This window comes from Hyperoodon ampullatus (genome assembly GCF_949752795.1).
Source record: "Hyperoodon ampullatus genome assembly, chromosome: 8".
NCBI classification, from domain to species: Eukaryota; Metazoa; Chordata; class Mammalia; order Artiodactyla; family Ziphiidae; genus Hyperoodon; species Hyperoodon ampullatus.
The window spans coordinates 34267378-34289617 of record NC_136921.1 but is presented as its reverse complement, the minus strand read 5'-3'; the positions used below and the strand labels follow the sequence as shown (position 1 = coordinate 34289617).

The following is a 22240-nucleotide window of genomic DNA, read 5'->3' as shown; positions in this document are numbered from 1 at the left end:
ACAAAATGGTAATTATGTGAGGTGATGGAGCTGTTAAGTAACCCTATTGTGGTAATCATTTTGCAATATATACATGTATCAAATCACGTTGTACACCTTTAACTTATACAGTAATATATGCCAATTATATCCCAATAAAGCTGGAAAAAAATTAAAAAAAAATAAAATGAGGAGAGCAGTTTTTAAAAGACTCCTATCTAATCACTGTATTTGATTAAGGATGTCCCTTGAAAGAACTAACTGACCATACTTGATTGATCAAGATTTGTTCATTAGCTGTTGACAAATTCAGAAAACCACATGTAAATGATCAGGTCTCTTTTTGTGAGAATATAATACTAGGCTATACTGTTTCTCATAGTACTCTTTGTTTCATGCCTACTTTTCCTGCATTATTTATGAAGAATCCAAAACTTTATACAGAGATATTGCTGAGACATTACAACAAATAACATTTAAAAAGCTGCAAGCACTGTTTTACGAAATGGAGTTTTTCTTTCTTTTGACCAAAGGGCAGTTTAGTTAGAATTCTTGCTCAAACACCCTTATTTTATATAGGAATTTGCTGAATCATAATTTGAAAGAGTTACACTCAAAATAGCAAAGTATAATTTTCCTATACTAATGACACTGTCATAAAATAATTCCTATGAAGTAGGCTGAAGTAATTTTAAGAAAAAAATATTTAGTGAAGACTGAGGGATATTAAAGGTATGATTCAGTGTCCTACAGTTGTACCTTTAGTTCCTTGATCTTGGGATGAGGCGAGAGGGAGACAGAGGAGATTGGATTTGTTTGTTTGTTGTCTTTTTATATAAGGAGAATTTTAGGTTTCAGTCAGCAAATTATTTAATAATGGAACTAAAAATTTTATGCATGTTCATTCCTTTAGGTACTTTTGTTTTTCTTCTTTTTTTGTGTGTGTGGTACTCAGGCCTCTCAGTGTTGTGGCCTCTCCCGTGGCAGAGCACAGGCTCCGGGTGCGCAGGCTCAGCACCCATGGCTCATGGGCCCAGCCGCTCCGCAGCATGTGGGATCTTTCCTGACCGGGGCACGAACCCGTGTCCCCTGCATCGGCAGGCGGACTGTCAACCACTGTGCCACCAGGGAAGCCCCCTTTAGCTACTTTTCAGTTGTAAAAGAAATCCAGATGTATAACTGATTCACTTTGTTATAAAGAAGAAACTAATTTAAAAAAAAATCCAGGCAGAGGAAAAATTTTCATTTTGTATTTATTCTTTCACAAGGATATACTTTTCTTTTTAAATTAAATGAGACACTTATTTATTTATGATCCATCTACCTCCAGGTTTGGTTAGATCCCTATTCATCAACTCAGTATTCAATACAAAATTCTAGTCAAAATGGATAACAACAGAAGAGGAAGGGAAAAATAGAATATCTTGGTTGTGGAAAACTAGAGATAATCAGTTCATAAATTCGTTCTGATCTTTCTAACAATCAAGACAAAAAGGGAAACAGTGGGTTACATAATTTCAGCAAGTGGTAGTAGGTAAGGAGCACTTAACCTGAGTCAAGAAATGGGGATAAGGAATTATGTCTCATAAATAGGCATGCTTTTTTAGATCTACATTACAGAGTTTTGTTTTTAGTTTGAGTCTTTTAAGTATCAATCTTTGTGCTGTGTGCAGTTTATATGTAGAGATATATTTGATTATAATCTTTATAATAATTTTGTAAAGTTTGCAAATTAGGGTATATCTAAGGAAATACTGTTAAATGTGCAAGATAATATAAATGTTTGTCATTAAAGGATTTTGAGTATGTGATTACATGTGGTAAAAATGTGGTATACTTATAATCTGGCTAATGCCCTGGAAGTAGTTTTTAAAAAAGGCTGGGGACTTCCCTGGTGGTACAGTGGTTAAGAATCTGCCTTTCAATGCAGGGGACTTGGGTTCGATCCCTGGTCAGGGAACTAAGATCCCACATGCTGGGGGGCAACTAAGCCTGTGGGCTGCAACTACTGAGCCCGTGTGCTCTGGAGCCTGCGCACTGCAACTAGAGAGAAGCCTGCACACCGCAATGAAAGATCCTGCGTGCCGCAACTAAGACCTGACGCAGCCAAAAATAAATAAGTAAATAAAAAATCTTTTTTATAAAAAGGCTATACTACATTTTCTGGCCATTTATATGATATTAGTAAATATCTTCTAGAAGACTGCCTGAAGTTCTAAATTGTGGAAATGTGGAAGTCACGTTTATTTTTTTGAGTAATTACTGTCTCTCTCCAAGCAGACTATAAGATGCTTGACGGGTAGAACTCTATATTATCTATTTGTGAATCCCCTATTTACTTAGCTCAATACTTTGAAGGTGCTTTCTGTTGTAATAAATATGGCAGGTCTGTGTTTCTAAATAGACTTGGGCACACAGTTGTTGGTGCTTTCATTTCTTCTCTAGAGTTTTGTCCTTAGTTTTGTAGTTTCAGAAACGTTATTTTAATAAATCATTTCCAGTGCTAAGGTGCTAATGAATTAAGCCATACTAAATAAGATACACAGCAAAATCAAGAAATAAATCAGAAGCCCATGAGGAATATAGTGGCGAAGTGTATTAGATTGTTATTCTGGCAAGTCAAACACAGTAGGAAAGTCTGCTTTAAGAAACCAAATAAAGATCAGCTGTTGCTTTCGATAACCATTTACTTCTTCGGTATTCTCAGCAGTGTTGGTAAATGTTTGTTAGCTGATAAATTATGTGGCAAATGTTCTACTGAGGTTAGTTAAATCAGATTATGTATATGGAGAAAGACTGACTGGCATTGAAAATACATTGGGTTGACCTTCGGTATAAGGGATTTTTGAGCATTTCTTATTCTGACTATTATATTGATATTTTTAATGATGGAAAATCATTTTCTTTTTGAGCACTAATAGCCTTAATTTTTAAAAACAGGTTTATTAATGTATAATTTACATAGCATGAAATTCACACATTTTTAGTGAACAGTTATTTTTTTGTACATTTACAAAGCTGTGCAAACATTGCCACAACCTAATTTTGGAACATTTCTATCTCCCCAGATAGAAACCATGTACTATCCATTTGTAGTCTCTCCTCATCCTTAGATTAACATGCCTAATGTTATGTTTAACATTTTACAACTGAGTATAAAATATGGTAGAAGTGAGTACTGTAGAATTTCCAGAAATTATTCAGCCCACTAGGTTTGTTAATTTGTTTTGAATTTTTAATAATTTAGAGCATGGACATTTTTCTGATGATATTTCTTTATTCAGAGACCAGTATTATTTAATAGGAGAAAGAGTGGTGAGAATAATTTATGTATGAGGGTATTGCTTTTGGGAAATGTGTTTTTAAGTTTGCTTCTTGTTTGGAAGTTACAAATTAATTAATGAAAAGAAAGAAGTTATTCAATAAATACAAAATTGCACATTTATTCAAGCCTTGTTAGGGATTTAGTAGGGAAATTTACAGTGCCTTTCAAAAAGGCTCTAAGATTTTATATAATAATGTTTTGCAAAGATTATCATAAAGTAAATTTGTCTTTTTTTCCTTTATTTTAGCTTCTCAGAATCAAGAACGCCTTTGTGCATTTAAAGATCCATATCAACAAGACCTTGGGATAGGTGAGAGTCGAATCTCTCATGAAAACGGAACAATATTATGCTCAAAAGGTAGCACCTGCTACGGCCTTTGGGAGAAATCAAAAGGGGACATAAATCTGGTAAAACAAGGCAAGTAATACTTTTTTTACCTGAAATAACTGTTTCATACAATTGAAGTTTATCTGAAAAGGGCATGGAAGTAGATTGTAAAGCCCTCTGAAGGAGAACAGTAAGTTTAAAAGTGTGTATTCATGTATGTATTCACACACAAGCTCCAAATTTGCAAAGGGTAATTGGTTTTAGCTTATTTTAATAATATCTTATTACAATTTTAATAATATAATGTGCCATTTTATGAAGTTTAGGAAATAAAGAAAACTATAAGAGAAACAAATGTCTACAATTCCATACTTTAAAAAGTTTTTTAAAAAAACTATATTGGTTTATTCCCTTCAGGTGTGTTTTCTTTGTTCTTCTATGTTTATATGTGTGTGTATTATTTTTTTCAAAATTATGGTAATACTATATAAATAATTTCATGTACAGTTTTTCCCATTTAAATTATATCATGGATGTTTTCCTATGTCTTTAAATATACTTTGAAAACACTTTCAAAATCTATACAATTTTTCATTGTATACATGTATCTCAGTTTACTTACACATTACTCTACTGTTGGACATTATATTGTTTTCTGGTTTTCATTGTAATACGTAATGCTTCAGTGAACATCTTTGAACATAATAATTTGATTGTATCTCATAATTTTCCTGGAATAGACTTCTGGAAGTAAAATTTTTAGATTATAAAACATGAAAAGGCTCTTCATAAAAATTGCCATGTGACTTTCTAGAAATGTTATATACATTTACATTCCCTTCAGCACTGTGTGTTACTGAATCCTTGTTATTGTTATATATAATTATTTTAAAAGAGAAGAATTCAATAGATACAGACAAAAATGTAATCTTGTTGATGTTTTAATAATAATTCTTAGATTAACTGTGAAGTGAAACATTTTATTAGTGGCTTTTTCCTTCTATGAAATGCCTGTTTATACTTTGCCATTATCTGTTATTTAAAAAATGTGGTTTCCTATTGGTTTGCAAGATTTATAACTTATTTACATTATAACATATATAAACCTAACTTGTTTACATTAACATCAATTTGTAGGATGTTGGTCTCACATTGGAGACCCCCAGGAGTGTCACTACGAAGAATGTGTAGTAACTACCACTCCACCCTCAATTCAGAATGGAACATACCGTTTCTGCTGTTGTAGCACAGACTTGTGTAATGTCAACTTTACTGAGAATTTTCCACCTCCAGACACAACACCACTCAGTAAGTAGTTAAAGTAACGTACGTTTCCTTGTAATTCCTTTCTCCAAAGATTTTCAGAATTTAAAAATATATGAAAATATTCAGGTTGGGCCAGAGTGAGAGGGAGAGTTCCAGCATCATGAGACTACATCTAGCTAACACCTAAAATCGAAAAGAGATACACCAGGATTTCCAAGGTATTGGTATATTAGCAAATAAGTTTGAATCAAAATATAGTACTTTCCAACTCACATGAAGAGGAGTTTGGCAATATTAAGAACACAACATATGTGCTTACTCTTTCACCCAGCACTCCCATTTGTAGGAGTTTATCTTTGAAGACATACCTCCAACAGTATGAAAATACATATGTGTAAAGTTATCCATTGTAGTATTGTCTGTAACTGCATAGTATTGGAAACTACCTAAATGCCTAAGAATAGGAGATTGATTGAAATCCACTATGGTACATACGTGTGTAATGGAGTACTAAAGATACAGCTATAAGAAAAAAATGGGTAAGATCTCTGTGAACTGATATGGAGTGATTTCTAGAGGTAACGTTAGGTGAATAAAAAGCTTATATAGTATGCTGTCTTTTGTGTAAAACAGAAAACTTATCTTTACAAAAAGAAGCAAAGAAAGGATTAACCAGAAAATAATGAAGTTGGTTACTTACAAAGTTTGGAGGGAATGGAACAGAAAGGATACAGGAAGGAGGAAAAGTCCTCTGAATATAGCTTTATGCATGTAGTTTTGACTTTTGGAATCATGTTACTAATCTGTGTGCAGAAAAAGTATAATTAAATCATTAAGGATGGGAAGGGGGCAAAATCCCAAACTGAAAGCAAATGAGCCCAGTTGTATTTTACATAAACATCATAATCACACTAAGGGAAAAAGAAAGAACTAATCTAAGCATTTTACAAAAACCGTATTTGACTGTATATACTGTTTTAGGCAAGATATGATATAAGAGATGGGGGGAGAATTGCAAACAAATACTGAACTCTTTTTAGAAGGTTTGATTTTTAGTAGTGTGTACAAAGCAATTCTGAAACAATTGTAGATATATTTGTATTATAGGATTAAGAAAATGAGTATTAGTGTTGATATTCTTGGGAACCAGTGTTCTCACTGAAGGAATAGGGAAACACAGTTATAGATGGGGGAAGAAAAGAGAATCCTATGTGAATAGATTGTAGTTCAAGGTATTATTATGAACTTATGACTTAAAAAATATCCATATGTATGTGTTACATTCATGTATATGCAGCCATGTATATATGTATTTGTATGAGTATGTATATGTGTGTGTGTATACATACATGCCTACATATATTTCTTATCTCTGTTTGTTGAAAAAAATAAGAAGCAAAAGCACCCCTGTAGCTATGAGTGTACATAATGCCCGGGTTTAGTTTCTACTACGACTCTGCAGTCAGTGGAACTTGGGCTCCTTGGAAAAATGACTTATTCTAAGACTGGAGCAGGATAGGTGCAAGATAAGCCTGCCACATCTTATAACACTAGAAGATAAGGAAAGAAGTACCCCCCAAAAGGATGGAGACTTGTCACAGTAGCCAGTTTGAAGGAACCTCCTACGAGCTACATTTGAGATTGTTTTAGTGCTAAAGAAGTACAGTAATAAGTTATAAACCATTGGAGGGAAAATGAATTGAGTCTATGCTGATAACAGAGAGGGAGAAGAGAGAGCACTTGTGTACAGTAGAATGCCAAGTGCCAAGTTGTAACTGTAGGTGTTGGAAAATTATCATTATGCAGCCATCATGGCAAGGATTGGATCAGGCAAGAATCATCCTAAGATCCTAAATCTAGGGGGCAGGTTCAATAAGGACTGAGGATATTTGCATTCTTTTAGAGTTTGTCCAACATAATGCAAGGGAAAAATTAGTAATTATAAAGTGAGGAAATCGGACAATAGCTTAACCAGGTAATATCATTAATGAAGGGCAGATGGACGTCCGTGATACTCTGAGGACACAGTGTCACTAATTTAGTACTGTATTTCAATCAAGAATGAATAATCTAATCACAAAGGAACATCAGGCAAATCACAAATTAAGAATGTTCTGTTACAAAAAGGGAGTTTGTTTTCCTCAAAAATGTCAATATCATATAAGAAAAAGAGACTGTGAGAAAGATCTATATTAAAGGAGGCTAAGAAAGTTGACAACTAAGCGGTACCTAACTCTCCTATATTGGGTGTGCAAAATGTGATAAAGGATGTTAATCCAATTGACAAAATAGATGATTAAAGATTTTTTTCAATGTTAAATTTACTGAAGCTGATAAGAATAGTGTGTTTATATAAGAGAATATCCATGTTCTTAGGAAATACTCTAAGAAGTGTTTAGAAGTAAAGGGCCATGGTGTGTGTATCTAACCTTCCTTGAATGATGAAGCAAATGGTGTATAATGGTAAGAAAAGTGAATTTGGATAAAGGCATATGGGTATTCTTTGTACTATTGTTATTCTTGCAACTGTTATGATTATTTCCAAATAAAAAGTTTTAATTTTTTTTTTTTTTTGCGGTACGCGGGCCTCTTACTGTTGTGGCCTCTCCCATTGCGGAGCACAGGTTCCGGACGCGCAGGCTCAGCGGCCATGGCCCACGGGCCCAGCCGCTCCGCGGCATGTGGGATCTTCCCGGACCGGGGCACGAACCCACGTCCCCTGCATCGGCAGGCGGACTCTCAACCACGGCGCCACCAGGGAAGCCCCTTAATTTTTTTTAATAATTTTTTTTTATTGAAATGTAGCCCTTTTCAAGAATTCTTTTCTCTGTCAAGAAATTTTATCAGTCCATACTCTAAGATCTTCAGTTTTGGATTATTTCCTTTGATTATTTATTTATTTATTTCATTTTATTTTTTAAAGTGTTTTTAAAATTTATTATTTTATTTTATTTTATTTTAATTAATTTATTTGGCTGCATTGGGTCTTAGTTGTGGCCCACGGAATCTTTGTTGCGGCACGTGGGATCTTTCGTTGTGGCATGCAGGCTTCTCTAGTTGCAGCACGCGGGCTTCTCTCTAGTTGTGGCGCATAGGCTCCAGAGTATGCGGGCTCAGTAGTTGGGGTTGCGGGCTTAGTTTTCCTGCGGCATATGGGATCATAGTTCCCCAACAGAGATGGAACCCACGTCCCCCGCATTGGAAGGTAGATTCTTAACCACTGGACCACCAGGGAGGTCCCTATTTCCTTTGATTTATTATTGATGAAACACTAAACTGAAAGCAATAAGGAGTTTTTTCATGTAGTTTCTATCCACTCAAGGCAATTAGCTTTTATTGTGAAATTATACTGAATTGGCTATATTTATTTTCCACAAAAAAACAAACAAAGCAAGGTCTCTAATTTTCACATGTAGCTAGATGAAAGAGAAGAAGTGAATTTGTCCATAAATTCAACTCAGAGATCTTTACAGCTACATTTCAGATTGTTACCTAGATCTTGGTCTACTGTAATCTTTTGAATCAAAAGCAGGGAATGATTGCCACTATAAATCAGTAATGTTATCCTGATAAAAAGGGAAAGTGTTTTAAGTGTTCTAATTTGAGAGTGTTAACCCAATTAATGTATTTTGTTCTTCAAACAATCAAGTAAATTCATTGTTAGTAAACAAAATGAATATTTACTTCTATATTAATTTCAAGAAAAATAGGGCTTCCCTGGTGGCGCAGTGGTTGAGAGTCTGCCTGCCCATGCAGGGGACACGGGTTCGTGCCCTGGTCCGTGAAGATCCCACATGCCACGGAGCGGCTGGGCGGGTGAGTCATGGCCACTGAGCCTCCGCGTCCAAAACCTGTGCTCCAGAACGGGAGAGGCCACAGCAGTGAGAGGCCTGCATAGCAAAAAAAAAAAAAAAAAAAAAAAAACAAACCACTACTATACAGAATCTCAGACATTTAGTCTGTAAATGCTTAGGTGCTTGACCAAAATAAAAATCGTTGTAAGTGTTGAAGTTTAAAGGAATTAATTAAAATATAAAATTAAGAAGCAGAACTTTTTGTTCCTTGACAAATATTGAATAATACATCAGTAGAAAATTTGGCGGTAGTGATTTTTTTCTCTAATTTTTCATTATAAAAATGCCATTTATTGACTATTTAACATAGACATTGGCCAAATAAAGACATGTATTTAAAAATTACTAGAAATATGGTACAAACTCATCAAAGGTAGAGAAGGGGGAATAGTTCAGGGTGGCTCTTTATGTGAGGTTGCCTATTATTATTATTATACTTTTGTACTGTTTGAATCTTTAACATGAGAATATATTTGTATATTACTTATTTAAGGAAATATTAAAGGAATACATGCCTATTTATTTCAGAAAAATAGAAAAATGAGATAAATTGAGAGGAGAATAATAATCTTTAAAAATCCCTACACCCATATGCAACCATTGTTAATATTTTGAATATTTCTTTCTAGTCTTTTCTCTTTAATTTTTGTATAGTTGTATTATGATATAAATTTTAGATCCTGCTTTTTAAACATAATATAATATTTTTCAGGTATTACGTGTTTCATAATCATCAGTTTTAATGGTTGTATAATATTTTACCAACTAGATATTTTTCTTATCCATTCCCCTGGTTTTGGACATTTAGGCTGTTTCTAGTTTTTTGCTACAATGCACATCTTTGTATATATAGCATTATATTAAATTATAATTCCCAGAATTGTAATTTCTGTATCCACTAGTAACAGTATTAAAGTTCCTCATACATTGTCAAATTGCTTTTCCAATGGTTGAAACAGTTCACATTCCCATCAGTGATATACTAAAGTGCATATCTCATCATATGTTAGTCAGCACTAGTATTAAAATAAAACTTTGCTGAGGTCATTTTTTTGGGGTTTTTTTTTTTTTTGTGCGGTACGCGGGCCTCTCACTGCTATAGCCTCTCCCGTTGCGAAGCACAGGCTCCAGACGCGCAGGCTCAGCGGCCATGGCTCACGGGCCCAGCCGCTCCGCGGCATATGGGATCTTCCCAGACCGGGGCACGAACGCGTGTCCCCTGCATCGGCAGGCGGACTCTCAACCACTGCGCCACCAGGGAAGCCCTGCTGAGGTCATTTTGAAAATGGATTTACATTGTTTTTACTAATGAGGTTCACTTGTTTTTTGGTTGTTCTCTATTTTGAATATTTTTATATTCATTGTCCATTTGTAATATTATTTCTCAATAATGAAGCTGACTAGTTTTGAGAAAAATGATTTTTCAAAGTCTTTGAACCTTGTCTCTTCCTAAGGAAATACCCTTAATATCTTTCAATAAAAGTTCAGTGCTCATTTTATAGTGTGTAAATTATACCTTAATAAAGGTGTTAAAATGCTTATTACTCATTCTTCTGAGAACAGTGTTCACAGAAACAGTATCTCCATCCCTCACATAATGTTTTCATGATGGCGTTAAATCCTTTTATTTGCATAGTATTTTATACTTTCAAAGTACTCTCACATCTATAAACTCCTTAAAGATGTCTCCTTAATGTGTAGGTAGTTCAGTCAAAAATAAACCCTGTGTTTTAATGAGTAACCATGCTACTCAGGAGGAATGGATTGAAGTGGTTGTCTTTCTCTAGCAGATTTGACTTATAGCTTATCTTCCTTTAACTTTTTGTCTATTGTATTGGTACACAATAAAAGTCAAGTGTTAATATTTTGGGCCCCCAACCAAAAAAATTCTTTTAAACTTTTGAAATTATTTCAAGCTTATAAAAACTGCCATGTACCCTTACTCAGATTCACTAATTGTCAACATTTTGCTGTATTTGCCTTATCATTCTCCCTCTCTCTATATATGTAGATCACTATTTTTTTTTAACCTTTTGCAAATAAGTTGCAGGCATCACACCTAAATTTTTATGTATTTTGCAGTTGTCACTCTGTCTCTTCTAGATTCTAAAGTCTTTGGTGACAGGGACGTTGTTTTAATGCCCCTTTGTCTGCACAGTGACTGGTGCAGTGTCAGGTACATAGTGGGAGTACAGTAAATGTTTGTTGAATGAATAATTTAATAAACGAATATGTGCTAATGTGTAAATTTTGAAATATTGTTATATCCTTGAAAGGAATAGGATTTGCCTTTTTTTAATCTGGCAAAAAATGAATTTAATGGATTCACTAACTAATGGACAGGTGTTTCTTTTAATTAATTAATTAATTAATTAATTAATTAATTAATTAATTAATTTATTTATTTTGCGGTACACGGGCCTCTCACCGTTGTGGCCTCTCCTGCTGCGGAGCACAGGCTCCGGATGCGCGGGCTCACAGGCCATGGCTCATGGGCCCAGCCGCTCCGCGGCACGTGGGATCCTCCCGGACCAGGGCACGAACCCATGTCCCCTGCATCTCCCCTGCATCGGCAGGCAGACTCTCAATCACTGCGCCACCAGGGAAGCCCTTAAATTTATTTTTAAATGTATTTATGTATGGCTGCGTTGGGTCTTTGTTGCTGCGCACGGGCCTTCTTTCTCTAGCTGCGGTGAGCGGAGGCTAGTCTTCATTACAGTGAGTGGGCTTCTCATTGCAGTGGCTTCTCTTGTTGCCGGAGCACGGGCTCTAGGTGCGCACGGGCTTCAGTAGTTGTGGCATGTGGGCTCAGTAGTTGTGGCTCCCGGGCTCTAGAGCGCAGGCTTAGTAGTTGTGGCACATGGGCTTCGTTGCTCTGCGGCATGTGGGATCTTTCTGGACCAGGACTCGAACCCATGTCCCCTGCATTGGCAGGCGGACTCTTAACCACTGCGCCACCAGGGGAGTCCCTGGACTGGTGTTTATTGAAAGCTGGTTGCTACTTTCAGTTAAAAGGACAAATGTAGCAAAATAGTTAAGTGGGACAGCAAACGCAGACAAAACAAATTAACTCTCCTGTTTGAGATTCACCATGGTATAAGTACAAAAAATCCATGATCATTCCCCTCTCCTTTCCCTTTCCAAAAAATGAAACATCAGCCTTTAATTTTTAAGGTAATAGAAGAATATAAAAATGTTTTCCTAAGTAGATTCTGTTATACGATCTCATTTTCAGAGATTACTCTCAACGTACAATTGTAGCGTATTTTAATACTGGGAAAGAAAACAATGCACAAGTATCGATAGATTATGGCTGTTTAAAAAACCACATAGTGAGGTTAAGCTCCAGGGAACAACAGACAGTACTTAATGTTCTCTGTGAATCCTACTCATTTCTTTCTAGATTGTTTTCAACTGAACAGTTTGCTTCTTGACATCAAACCATTTGTTGCTGTTACTGTAATTATATCTTTCTCATGAAGTATCCATCTGTACAACATCCACAACCACATTTACTTGCCTTCTTACTTGCTATCCCTTGTACATTGAGTAGGGTTAGATCCAGCAGCAGTAAAGGAATGTATGGATGATTGAGAATAACAAGGTGTAGCTCTCTTTCAAAACAATCTTGTTTTTTTTCCCCCAACTTTCCTTGAAGCTGAAGACAATGAGGTACTGAGTGATAGAAATTAAAGCATATGATAGTAGTGAATCTTTAAGAATAATGTGGGGGGAGTTGTTAGGGGAAAAGGTGATGGACTAACCGCAGGACCATAAGCGACTATCTGTAATTCTGTGGAGCCACAGTGTCACATTATAATAATTCAAGGATTATTTTGATAGTTATAGGATTGGAGGAAGATACTCTACTTACCTGTACTTCTTAAATTTTTTTTAATTACAGATTTTGTGTAGTCTTATAAAACTGCCCTACATAGTTTTTTAGAGGCAACAAGATAGGGCACAAATAAATGAAACCTTTGCAACCTGTTCACTCAGGTGAATCTGGGTAACATACATATAGGAGTTTTTATAAGTTTGAAATAACCTCAAATTTAAAAGTTAAAAAATTTTTTGTTAGGGGCCCAAAATATTAACATAAGACATTTATTGTCTACCAATATAATTATAGGCAAAAATTTAAAGGAAGATAAGCTATAATTCAAGTGTGACTGGTTCCTGAAAATTTTAGCAGAATGGGAAGTCCACTGATGCTTTTGTTGAGACATAAGTGAAATGTCTGCTTTAAAATAATTAAACACCAGCAGTTAATTATTAATGTTGGAAAAAGTTATGTGAGCATTGTAATGTGCCATAAAAATTAAGGTTCTATTTGGACTGTAGATCAGCAATGATTTCTGGCTAGTTAGGACACTAGCTCTCTGTTCTCAAAACCTTTTTCCTCCAGTCACAGCATCTGAAGTATAGTTTACATGTTGTGTTTCTCCATTAAGAAGAATTATTACCATTAAAAAAGAAAGAAAAAGAAAGGAAAAAGAGCTTCTGATATTTAGAAATGTGTGTCAATTATTTTGCTGTAATCCCTGATCTGAGGTTGTTGGCAACAGAGGCTTATAGCATGTGTTCAAACAGAAACACATTATGAGATAATTCTCCAAAACAAAACTGGCTAGTGGTGAGGAGATATATGGATTGATAACTCATATTCTAGGTCTTCATACCACAATCATTACTTTTTCAAAGATTTTACTGTTCTACTAGTGAGTCTGTTTCAGTTATTTATCTCTTTTTAAGGGGATAGGTACCATATTTGACTGTTTGAACTTTAAAAATGAGAAAATATGAGAACCTTAATAAATACTAGCCAGTAGTTCTGTACCTGTTTAGTACTTAATTATAAGTAGACGTGGCTCTAGACACAGTTATGGAATTAAGGAAGATTAGATACTTTTCTTCCCTTGAGATCTTATTTTCTGAGGCCCTTTCCTTTCTGTTAGGAAACTCTCCCTCTGTTGTGCTCAGTATGATATGTTAACTTTTTAAGGCACTTTCCTTCCATCCCCCATCAGCATATGCTGTTCTTAATCTTGTTTTCCTCTGGCCTTAAGACATTAGTGTTAGATATTTATTTAATGAGTGTTGCTTCTTAAAATACTTGGCAGTAAACTTAAGATTCTTAGAGAATGTTTTTCCAGATGGGATAAATCTTGTAGAGAAATTTCAATTCACTTTATCAGTATTATAGAGTTGTTAGAGCAGTCTCTTTTCAGTAAACATATAAAGGGCATTCAGGCATTTAGTATATAGAGAAATTGAAACTAGCTAAATAACATTTTTGAGTACTCACTAAGGGCTCTATATGCACTAAACCTTTACATTTAACCCTTATAGAAACATATTAAATGGTTACTGTTATATTCTTGTTTTCCATGGAGAACACTGAGACACAGATATGCAATGTACCAAGTCACACAGCCAATGAGTGGTAGAGCCAAAATTCAAACCTAGGTGTTTTGGCTCCAGAGTATGTGTTACTAAACATTACTTTCTATTAGTTTTAACCATTACTCTCTATATTCAATTGTCGTTAACCTTTACTCTACACTCAAACAGGGGGCCTCTTAATATTTGTTTGTTCATTCATTTGGGAGAGAGATTGAAAAGATTTTTTTGAAAATGTTTATCACATTTCCTAAAATTCAAGGACCACTTCTCTTTTTCTTCATATAACCTCATTTTAAAAAAACACAACTTATATGTATTGTAAAGGGAAATTTCCCATCACTGCTATAAATGGAAAGCCAGTATTGTAAGTAGAAGGTAACTTTAAAAATTATTTATTTAATTGTAAATAGGGTGAAAGTAAAATCATTATTAATTAGCTAGATATTGTTGCTTATCAAATTGTCTGAAACTTGAAGCTTGCTTTCTCTGTGTTAAAAGAGGAGACTAGCAAATGTTTGTTAGGAAATAGAATTACAAATTGTCACCAAATTGAGATTTTCTTCTTTAGTAATCAGACGAAAAGAAAACTTTCAGTAATAACATGTCAATGTACTACCTAAAACCAGAAGTCTGACACTTTAGGAAAGTGAACTATATTATTCTGAGTCTCTTCCAACCATGAGAGACTTTGTGGCACTTAATCTGTTTAAAAAGAAAGCCATTCTTGGGACTTCCCTGGTGGTCCAGTGGTTAAGAATCCACCTTCCAATGCAGGGCACGCGGGTTTGATCCCTGGTCAGGGAACTAAGATCCCATGTGCTGCAGGGCAACTAAGCCTTCGCTCTCTGGAGCCCGCACACCACAACTAGAGAGAAGCCCGCACACAGCAATTAGAAAAGCCCGTGCACTGCAACGAAGAGCCCGTGCGCTGCAAAGAAAGATCCCACATGCCTCAATGAAGATCCCACATGCCACAACTAAGACTCAACGCAGCCAAATAATAAAAAAATTAAATTAAAAAAAAAAGCCATTCTTTAATTAAGTGAATTTATACCTACAGTATATTCTTTTACTTTCTTATAACCTTAATTCATCCTTAATGTGCTTGTAAATTCCAGAAGTTTGAAAGAAGTATATAATTATTGCAAGGTTCACAGTTATTTTAGAAAATTTTCTTGATAAGACTTCGGAATTGGTATAATTAACCTCCCTAACTATAAACAAGATAATCAAGTTAGGAGAAAAGCTGGCAAAAATTTGTCATTTAAAAAAAATTAAATAAACCTAACTCATTTTATTTAGTGTTGGAAGTTCTTAGATGAAAGTCAGTATAAAAATGTAGAATCCTTTTCTTTTATGTACATTATTCATTAAGTTGATGGTTGGATCGAGTTGATGAGAAATAAAGATCAAACTGCATCTAAAGCTAGGTATAAGAAATTCTAATTTATGCTGTGCTGTTAAGATTAGAAATTCTAATTTCAGCGTCTGGCAGCAAGTGTCTTTATCTCACACTAAGCTGGAAAAGAAAGCCTACATTCAGAGAAGCTGACATTGGCATAGGGCCACAGGTAGGTTTTTAGCTATTGTGAATCTACAGTGATTTTTTTCAGTTTTTACTGCTTCTGTGACAGCATTAAAATGATTGAGTAGACAGAAAATGGGAAATAAGAATGTTTTAAAAGTCTTTGCTTAATACTTCATGAAGCATTTTAGCAAAAAGCAAAACAAAATATGTCATTCCTTTTTATACTTATTAAAAATATTAGTGGAGAAGGAGTGGCACAAGAGAAATAGAGGAGTGTATCCTTCAGAAAATATTAATTCTTTAATGCGGTAGTAATAAGATTCTATTTACACATGTTATGTGTTGTTGGTCAGACAGTTTTCATTCTGAAGTTTTGTTAGCTCTGTCCTATTGAAAGTCCATCCCATTCCATACCTACCTACTTTGCTCCTATTCTCTCAAAAAAATAATCACTCTTCCTTTTGGTGTTTTTAAAGTTTATATTACTTGATTGTGTTGAAGAACAAAGCAAAACCTGTTGACTAATCTGGCTTTACTGATAAACTCAGTGGAAGTTTTTGGTCTGTAAAATCCAAGTCCCAAGTGTGTATGGTAGAATTGACTGGTATTTAAAAATAAATGTCTCCTGAGATATAAATGTGTATATTGATCAAGAAATAATTTCCATGTCTTTATTTCAGTATATATAATTTTTCTTGTCTTTTATGATTTCCGGTTCCATTTGTGTTCCTCTCTATCTGTCTGCCTGCCTTAACTGTGCTTCATTTCCATGTAGTATCTCTCTGATTACTGAGAATTTTCTGCATCTTCTAATATGGAAAAACTGATTATTCTTAAATCCATAAATATTTAGTGGTTTCAGATGCCAACATATCATAAGAAGTAAAGTCATAGATACATGAAAACACTTCAAATACATTCAAAACCAAGATAAAACTGTTACTAACCAGGGTTCTTGGACTTCTTAATCAATAGAAATTGATAAGAGGCCAGGCAAGAAATTCAGGCAAGGCTTTGTTGGGACTCCTGCTGCAGCAGGAGGGAGTAAAAACAAGTAATAGATTCCCTTGCCCGCTCCCTGGGGTTGGGGGGGTGAGAGCTGGTCCCTTATATGGGGTAGGGTAGGGGCGGGTCCTGACTTTGAGCCAGAGGGGTGACTTGGGTGGTTTGCCCACCCCCTTGGTGGTGCTATGTGCAGGGGGCATGTGTAGTACCCTGCTTTCCCTCCTTACTCCTCGAGAAGTGGCAGTTGGGTTTTTTGTGTTTTTGTGTCTTGTTCATAATTTGCCCCAACTGTGAATGCACGCAATTATTTTTAGTCCCTTATCGTTTCTTTGTATTTTGTTGCTCCAGGAGACACTGGTCCAGGTGCAAGCATTGCAGCAAAAGGTCCCAGGTTCTAGCCTGTCTCAAAACTAGCTGTGGTTTGAATAGCAGCTGTCTTTAAAATAATATGTTGTTTTTTTAAATTGAGGTGTAATTGACATATGAACATATTTAGTTTCAGATGTTCAACATATCTGTATAATAATCTCCACATTCTCTGTATCTATAACCTAAGTTTTTTTTTAATATTCCACATAAAAGTATTTGTATAAATATTCCACATACGGTATTTGTCTTTCTCTGTCTGATTTATTTTACTTAGTACAGTGCCTTCAGGGTTCATCCATGTTGTTGCAAATAGAAAGATTTCCTTCTTTTTATGGCTGAATGATATTCCGTTGTGTGTGTGCACACACACATGCGCATGTGAATGCATGTGTATATGTATATATATGTACTTATATACATATACCATATTTTCTTTATCCATTCATTTATCAATAGACACTTAGGTTGTTTCCATATCATGGCTATTATAAATAATGCTGCAGTGAACGTGGGGTGAATATATCTTTTTGAGTTGGTGTTTTCATTTTCTTCAGATAAGTACCCAGAAGTGGAATTGTTGTATCATATGTTAGTTCTATTTTAATTTTTTGAGGAAACTCCATACTGTTTTCTGCATGGCTGCACCAATTTTCATTCCCACAAACAGTGTGCAAAGGGTTTCTTTTCTCCACACTTCACCAGCACTTGTTATTTCTTGTCTTTTTGATAAATAATGTTTAGTAGTAGGTGAATAGATACATCGTTGGCTGGGAATGCACTGATGGCTTCAAAATACTGTTTTAAGTGCTTCTCAAAGTGTCTCTTTAAAAAAGTACATTTTATTCTAGCCAAATATGAAGTTAGCCTAATCATCTGCTAAAAAAAAATAGGATCATCTGAGGGAAGGAAAATACTAGATTTCCAAAGTAATCAGTTGATTCTTTGGGCAGTTGTATAGCATAATGATGAAGAGCATTGGCTCTCAATCTCAGTGCCTGGGTTAAACCTTGCTGTTTTACTTGCTAAACATAACCTTGAGCAGGTTACTTAGCCTCTCTATGTATCAGTTACCTCATATGCAAAATAATAGTATCTAATTTATATGGTTGTTGTATAGATTAAACAAGATGATGCATGTAAAGTGCCTAGCATGTAGTAAGCATTCAATAAATAATGGCTATGATTAGGAGGGAACTGTCTAAGCCACCTATTACAAACATCCTCCCTTATTTAATTCTTTTTTTTTTTTTTTACTATGAAGGATACTTTTCTGCTAGTTTTACTTTATTATATGAGGCCTATATTCTGTGATCTTTTTTTAAAATTAATTTTTATTGGCATATAGTTGGTTTTCTGTGATCTTTTTTTATTTGCAGGAAAGATTGTTACTGGGTTTCTCATTAAATGTATTCAGGTTCCTATGTCCTTCTAGGTGAGAGATAGAAGATAGTATTTCCTGCATCTTTACACATCCCAAGTGTAAACTTCTCAAGGTTTTGAAAAATGAGTAAAACACAGTTGATCTTCAGGATTCCATATTTGTGACTCCTTACTTGCTAAAATGTATTTTTAATCCCAGAATCAATACTCACAGTGCTTTCTCAGTCATTCACAGACATGAGCAGAATAATAAAAAATTTGAGCCATCTAATGTGCATGTTAGCAGCTAAGGTCAATCAAGGCAATGCGCTGCCTTCTTCCTTAAGCTCTCACACTGTAAACAGGTGTCCTCTTCGTAGTCTATTTTGTGCCATGCTTTTTGCATTTTTGTTGGTGATTTTTTTGGTTTAAAATGACCCTCAGTTGTAGTGCTGAAGTGGTGTCTAGTGTTCCTAAGTGCAAGAAGTCTTGATGTGCCTTACAGAGAAAATACATGTGTTAGGTAAACTTCTTTCAGGCATGTTATAGTTCTGTTGGTCATGAGTTCAATTCTAATGACTCAATAATATACAGTATATTAAATGACTTTTTTTCTTTTTTAAAATTAATTTTTATTTGAGTATATTTGTTTTACAGTGTGGTATTAAAGTTTCTGCTGTACAGCAAAGCGAATCAGCTATGCATATACATATATCCCCTCTTTTTTGTATTTCCTTCCCATTTATTTAGGTCACCACAGAGCACTGAGTAGAATTCCCTGTGCTATACAGTAAATGACTTTGAACAGAAACACATATAAAAGAAGGTTATATATTGGTGGGTTGACAAAAATGTTTTGACTAGAAGCTCACCTGACCCTGTATTTCCCATAGGAACAATGATTCAGTATTTGCTATAAAGTGTTTGCAATAATTTTATAGAACATGACTACCACAGTTAATGAGAATCAAATATACAGATGCTCCTCAACTTACGATGGGGTTACATCCTGATAAATCCATCGTAGGTTGAAAATTGTAAGCAGAAAATTCATGTAATACTCCCAATCTAACAAACATCATAACTTAGCCTAATCTACTTACACATTCTCAAAACACTTAGCCTACAGTTGGGCAGAATCATCTTAACACAAAGCCTACTTTATAATAAAATGTTGACTAGCTCAGATAATTTTTCTAATACTGAAAGTTAAACACAACTGGTGTGGGTACAGAGTGGTTATAAGTGTATTGGTTGTTTACTCTCATTTTCCTGTGGCTTACTGGGAGCTGGAGCTCACTGCTGCTGCCCAGCATCACGAGAGAGTATGGTACCTCATATGGCTAGCCCAGGAAAAGCTCAAAACTCAAAATTTGAAATATGGTTTCTACAGAATGCATATCATTTTCCTACTATCATAAATTTAAAAAATCCTAAGTCAAATCATCATAAAGCAGGGGCCATCTGTTTATATACTGTGGTAAGCAACCTCTGACATGGCTCTCAGTGATCCCTGTCTCCTGGTATTCTCACCTCTGGGTAATCCTGGCTCTCTGAATGTGGGTGGGACCTGGTGACTTGATTCTAACAAATAGAATATGGCAAAAGTGATAGGATGTGACTTTTGTAGTTAGGTTTTACAAAGACTGTGACTTCTGTCTTGCTGGTATACTCTCTCTGGCTCTTCTTCTGTGCCAGTTCTGATGAAGAGGGCTGCCTGGCAAAGAACTGAGGTTAGCCTCCTGCCAACAGCCAGCAAGGAACTGCCAACAGCCCATAAGGAACTGAATCCTACCAACAACCACTTAGTGAGCTCAGAAGCAGTTACTTCACCACTTTAACCTTGAGATAACTATGGCAGTGCCCTAAACCTTAATCGCAGCCTTGTGAAGGGTCCTGAAGCAGAGCGCTCAGTTAAGCAGTACCTGGATTCTGACAAACAGAAAATGAAAAAATAAATGTGTATTGTTTCAAGTCATTGAAGTTTAGAGTAATTTGTTATGCAACAATAAGTAATTAATGCGTGTATAGTTAAATACATATAGTTACACATTAAGACCTCCAAACACAATAGTTGAGATGGAGCAGGAGATAAAAAGCTGTGCTGTGTTTTGACTTTTGGCAGCTTTTATTCTTTCTCCCCAATGTTCAATTATTATTTTCAGTTCTAATTTTTTGATAGTAGTAACCACGATTCCTTCTTTTTTATTCCTTTTTCATATGAAGATTGCTGTATATAGAGGAAAAAGTTTGAGTATTACAATTAATATCTTATATTTCTGTGTAGATTTAATAATTATTAACATTTTCAAAATTTGCTTTCTTCCCCACCTCCTCTCTTTATAGATGAATGGATAGATAGATTACCTGTTTTCTTATTGTTGCTGTTGTTTAACTGTTTGAAAGTAAGCTACAAATATCACATGCATCTCTTAGAAATACAAGACATTATTCTCAAATCCAAGAAAATTAACAATAAATTCCATAATATCATCCAGTGTCTAGTCCAACCACAGACTTCCTCATAATGACTTGTATAACTTTTTTTAAAACAGAATCCAGTAAAGGTTGATGATACATTGCATTTGATTGTTTTGTCTCTTTAGTTTCTGTTAATCTAATACAGTCTTCTCCTACCCCTATATTTTTACTATACATGAAATAGACTTCTAGAGAGTTTAGGCCAGTTGTCCCTACATTCTGGGTTTGTTAAATTGTTATTGTATTTTTAATCCCTTGAAATTTCTAAGTTGGAAGTTAAGTCTAGAAGGTTGATTTCATTGGAGTTAAACATTTTGGCAAGAATACTTCATGGGTGATATTGTATACTTCTTATTGTATCATATCAAGCACAGTATCATTTAAAATGATGACTCTCCATTGGAAACGTACATTTTTTCCTTTGCAATTAGTAGGTAATCTGCGGGTAGTTACTGTGGCACCGTGCAAATAATTTTGTTATTCAACAACCTTTTCACTTCATGCATTGGTAATCCTTTCCCAAACTTGTTATTATTTTAGGGGTTATAAAATGGTGATTTTCTTATTATATTATTTATTCTATTAATAATAGCTGGCATTCTTGTGTTAAAAAAAAGAAATTAACAGGTCGTTTTTGTTTTTGAGTATTACTATGAACTTGTGGATTTTTATTTTAATGCTAAAATAGCCATGAATTTGGCTAGAAGAGTCCTTTTAAGCTGGTTCTCTGTCCTTTTTTAAAAAGTAACAACTTTATTGAGATACAGTTAACATCATATCATTCATCCTTTTTTTTTTTTTTTTTGGCGGTACGTGGGCCTCACACTGTTGTGGCCTCTCCCGTTGCGGAGCACAGGCTCCGGACGTGCAGGCTCAGCGGCCATGGCTCACGGGCCAAGCCACTCTGCGGCAAGTGGGATCTTCCCGGACCGGGGCACGAACCCGTGTCCCCTGCATTGGCAGGCGGACTCTCAACCACTGCGCCACCAGGGAAGACCCACATTCATCCTTTTAATGTATATAGTTAATGTGTAAAAGTTGATGTTTTTTAGTATATTCACAGTACTGTACAACCATCACCACTATCTAATTCCAGAACATTTTCATTGCCTCAACATAGAAACCCTAAACCCATTAGCAGTCACTCTCCATTTACCCCTCTCCCCCCAGGTCCTGGCGCCCCTAATCTACTTACTGTCTCAATGGATTCACCTATTTTGGACATTTCATATAAATGGAATCAAAGAATATGTGGTCTTTTGTGTCTGACTTTTTTCACTTAGGATAATATTTTCAAGGTTCATCCATGTTGTAGCGTATCAGTAATTCATTCCTTTTTA

At 35.2% G+C, this 22240-nt stretch overlaps 1 protein-coding gene across 1 annotated transcript in view; it reads left to right on the top strand.

Annotated features, from left to right (window-relative positions):
* Positions 1–22240, top strand: part of BMPR2 (bone morphogenetic protein receptor type 2) — a 187915-nt gene that overhangs the window by 91163 nt on the left and 74512 nt on the right. The window contains exons 2-3 of the mRNA XM_079709606.1: positions 3552–3722; positions 4770–4940. Coding sequence (XP_079565732.1) covers positions 3552–3722; positions 4770–4940 — 342 coding nt within the window. The remainder of the gene's footprint in view (positions 1–3551; positions 3723–4769; positions 4941–22240) is intronic.